The sequence below is a fragment of the Camelina sativa genome, chromosome 17, assembly GCF_000633955.1.
Source record: "Camelina sativa cultivar DH55 chromosome 17, Cs, whole genome shotgun sequence".
Lineage (NCBI taxonomy): Eukaryota > Viridiplantae > Streptophyta > Magnoliopsida > Brassicales > Brassicaceae > Camelina > Camelina sativa.
In genome coordinates, this window is record NC_025701.1 from 12156307 (window position 1) to 12160689 (window position 4383).

Sequence of the window (4383 nt, forward strand, 5' to 3'; positions counted from 1 at the left end):
GCATGTACTGTAGAAATATCTTTGTGTTGTGTATGATTATGAGAGAAACTGAACGTTGCTCGGTAGAGTTCTTATTTATTCTTGTATTTAATTAATAAACAAATACGTTTTTGGAGAGTTGAACAAGAAAAAATAGAAAACAAAGACGAAGGACTTACATAATTTATTCTTGTATTTCAACAATAAACAAAGACGAAGGACTCACTATTATTTATTTTACTTTCTTGACGTAAATTTCCACATATATATACTTCACAACACGACTCTATGGGATGGTTAGGGGCAGGCCCGGCCCACCCATAAAGCAGCCAAAGCATTTGCTTTAGGCCACACAATATAAGAAAGTTTTTAGGGTCATATTTATAAAAGATTAAGTAGCTCAGCTGTCTCGGTGTCTTGCAATTAAATGGCATGTCCTCGGTTTGAGCCAGTTCACCTGCACGTTTTTATTCCTCTTTTACATTTTTATTTTTTCCGTTTGATTATGTTTTTGTTTTCCATTTTTTTTTGGTAAGAGACTAAGTTGTCGAAACTTTTTCAATTAATTTTGTTAAATTCCTATTTTTAACAAAAATTTTCCAAATATTAGATTCTACTAGATATATAAATATTCAATTCTTCAAGCAAAACTAAAACTAAAAAAATTTACACAACTGCTGGGTAACTGGGTAATTTTTTGTTTTTTCTCCTCCTTAACTTTAAAAGGGCTATAGAGATGTTGGATTTTTTAAAAAAGATGGAGGGTTGTTATCCAAATACATGGATTGCTTACCGTATATTGTTAACAATTCCAGTTTCAGTTGCTTTTGCAGAAAGATATGATTGAAGAACTCGAGTATGATAAGTTAATCAATGAATTTGCTGTAATGAAAGTTAGAAAAGTTTTTTTTAGATTGTTTTACATTGTTAAAGTATTCAATAATATTTTAAAATATTTTTAATTATATTTTAGTATTTTAGTGAAAAAAAAAATCTTAGATTTTACATAGAAAATATGCTTTAGGCCACCAAAATTCAAGGACCGGCCCTGGTTAGAGGACTAAACTATATGAAAACCTCAACGAAACATTTTTCTACATATTTTATTCTAAAAGACAAACCAAAGAACTTTCGTCTTTACCTGTTATGCCAAAACGAGAATAGTAATCAATACGGAAATAGCTATTACCAACTACATATGCTGACACACAATTAACGAATATTCTGTTTAAATCAATGCAATTAGACCATATAGTGCGAGGCTCGTAAAGGCGTAATTAAACAACCCAAAGCATCCCTTTTAATAAAAGGGAAGTACACAACTTGATTTTTGTAGACTTTATAAAAAATATAAATGGTTACAAATGCATATAAATAGGTTATATATAGGATATACATTAACCCTATACTCTTCATAAGATAACTCTTCATATATAAAGATAATAAATAATAAATCCTAAAATCATGGAGCAAATATTCCAAATGATATGGTAATTTAATCCCTTATTTAATATTTGGGAAGTACATGACTTATTTTTGTAGACTATATAATAGATATATATATGATTTTTTGGTTATAGACTTATGACATTCACGATTTAGGTGTATCATAATATATAGGTTAGTTTGATTTTTGGTAATTAGGGATAATATGCATTTAGTTAATTATAGTATCATATAAAATCAATTATATGTAACATTTAAAAGATAAGGAAATCTTTCAACCTAATTAAAACAAATATATGTGATTCTTCTTTCACTTTTATTTGATTTAATATTTAAATTATTTTAAATTATTATATAATATATTTAGTTAATAAAATTTATGATGTTTTCTACATATGATGTAATTTGAATTTTTTTAAACGGACATATATCGCTCAACTGATGAATAAAAAATGTATAAAATGTCTCAACCACATTGCCTAACAAAACTAGGCAAAGATTCAAAGTCATATTGTAAAAAAAATGACCAAAATGATTCTGAATACGAATGGTCATGAACTTTAATTTATCAGACATTGAAATCATACTATAAAGTCATAATTCAAAGTTATACTATTAAAATCAATATAAACTGTTCAATCTATAAAATATTCAAGCTTTAATAATATTAATCTCTTAAAAATATATATATTCAACTAAAATTTTGACTGTATAACGAGTAAAAGTTTGAATATTTAAATTCAATTTCGTATATTTCTTTTGTTGAATTGTATAATTTTTTATATTATAATAAACTTTTTAAATAATTTAATTTGAAGTATTTAAAATATTAAATTTGATATTTTTAAGAATATTATAAATATATATGATAGATCAAAAATTTAAAATTATAAACACTCAAATTTGATTTGTTATAGTCTGGGTCAATAATATATCACTATAATATGAAAAAATTCCAAGAAATATGATTTTTTGCTAGAGCACGGGTTGAAATTTTAAGAAATATGATTTCCCAGATTAAATTAAAATTTGGAATAATGTTGTTTGGTAGAAGCTTTTCCAGTCAAGATGATTTTGACAAACATGTGTTACATATTTGGTCCTAAAATTAATATGCAGTATATCGTGTGAGTTAAGGCATAGAATTAACAATCAAAATACAATATATAATTTTAAAAACTAAACAAATCAAATAAAATTAACAAAAAAAAATTAATTTTTTTAACAAATAAATTAACCCGCAATATACCACGGATCAAAATATAAATCTTCTAGACTATTTTACAAAATATATATTATTTCATAAGTCATATAAGTCATATTCAGAACATGATTTCATGGCATAATGTTTCATCTCAAAAGAAAAAGACTTTTAAAACGAATAAAACAATCACATATATATGTAGTAATTTAAATAAAAATTACAAAATATACAGAAGAAATTTCAATCCGTGCTCTAGCACGGGTCCAATTCTAGTATATAAGTAAAACCTCTATAAATTAATAATGTTGGGACCAAAATATTTTGTTAATTTATAGTGATATTAATTTATAGTGATATAACAACGTTATACAATATATGTTTGAGATCATTTAGACCTGCGATTCACGGCTTAGTTCATCCACGAGCAGCTCAGCTATAACAAGTCGTGGCAGAGGACCATTGCCTATACCGTAACCATTATCGACGACGTTAACATCCGGAGGAGAAAGCCAGAGAACATGTACTTTTTTCTTTGGAAAATCAAGTCTGCCTCCAACTTTATATCCATAATCCATGAAAAAACTCGACAAGGAATCTATTCCATAACCATCGACCTAAGCGAAAAAAAAAAAAAATTGTGCCCACAAACAAACACANAACAAACACAATGGTCAAAAAAAAAAAAAAAAAAAAAAATCACAATTGTAAAATTAAAAGTCTCAAAAATAGCAAACAGAAAAACCCATTTAGCTTTAGACTTAACCGCTCCACCATAAGAATTTTTTTTTCAGAATTGATGCCTTTCAATTTCTTAATATGTTTGGATGTCTAAAGCACCAACTTGTTAAGCTTTTAGATCATGAAAACAATTAGTTTCACCAAATCTTGAAGAATAAAATTCATATACCTTAAATGTCCTGAAAAAGAAGTGGTCGTAAGAAATCTTTTCGTTGTCCACCGATTTTACTAGTTCCCATATCGTCTTTGCTATCGGGTTCTTCCTCAAATACGTTTTCAGTATACTTTCCAACACATCCTGGAGAAATGTTTCACTTCCACCCTGATGATCAAAACATAATCATGTATTATAGTGATGATTAATTATTTAATTTTTATATTTAGCATTTTGTAAATAAGAATTAACTTAAAGAAAGAACCTTGAAGGATGAAGCGGAAGGCAAGTCAAGAGAACCCATTGCGAGAAGATCCTTGAGCTCTGTGTGAGAAACACAGCTTTGCTTGATTATTTTTACTTCTTCTTATCGAAATTTATTCGTACACATTATAATGCCGATGGGTCATGGCCTCATGGGATATGATTCCTAGCGAAGAATAACTAAATTGAATTTTATTGAACTAGTGGGGGGTGTGTAGGAAAATCTTTCAACTTTTTGGTCCTTTTGGTCAATTTTGGTATTTAATCAGTGGAAAATTTCCATAAGAACCTTTCAACTTTTCTTTCTTTTCAAAGAGAACCACTAAAGCTTAAGAGGGGGTATTAAACTTGATATTCTTAGGATTTGATAGGATTTTAAAATTTTAGAATTCTGAAAGATTTTAAGAGATTTGATTGTGTTTTAGAGTTATTCTATTAAAAAAAAAGGAAAATAAAATATGATTATATGAGATTCTATGAGATTTTATAGTAAACTTTGAATGATTTTAAAATATTTTATAACACCAAAAAAAGAAAACTCTATACCAAACGATTGTTCTCGTGTTTGTTCTCTCTCCTTGCATCGCTTATACACCAC

At 27.4% G+C, this 4383-nt stretch overlaps 1 protein-coding gene across 1 annotated transcript; it reads right to left on the reverse strand.

Annotated features, from left to right (window-relative positions):
- LOC104756829 lies at positions 2922-3959 on the reverse strand. Its single transcript, XM_010479477.2, has 3 exons — positions 3787-3959; positions 3537-3689; positions 2922-3243 (listed from the first exon to the last, which is right to left on the reverse strand). Exons 1-3 carry the CDS (start codon positions 3823-3825, stop codon positions 3019-3021), a joined length of 417 nt encoding a protein of 138 aa, XP_010477779.1. The 5' UTR covers positions 3826-3959; the 3' UTR covers positions 2922-3018.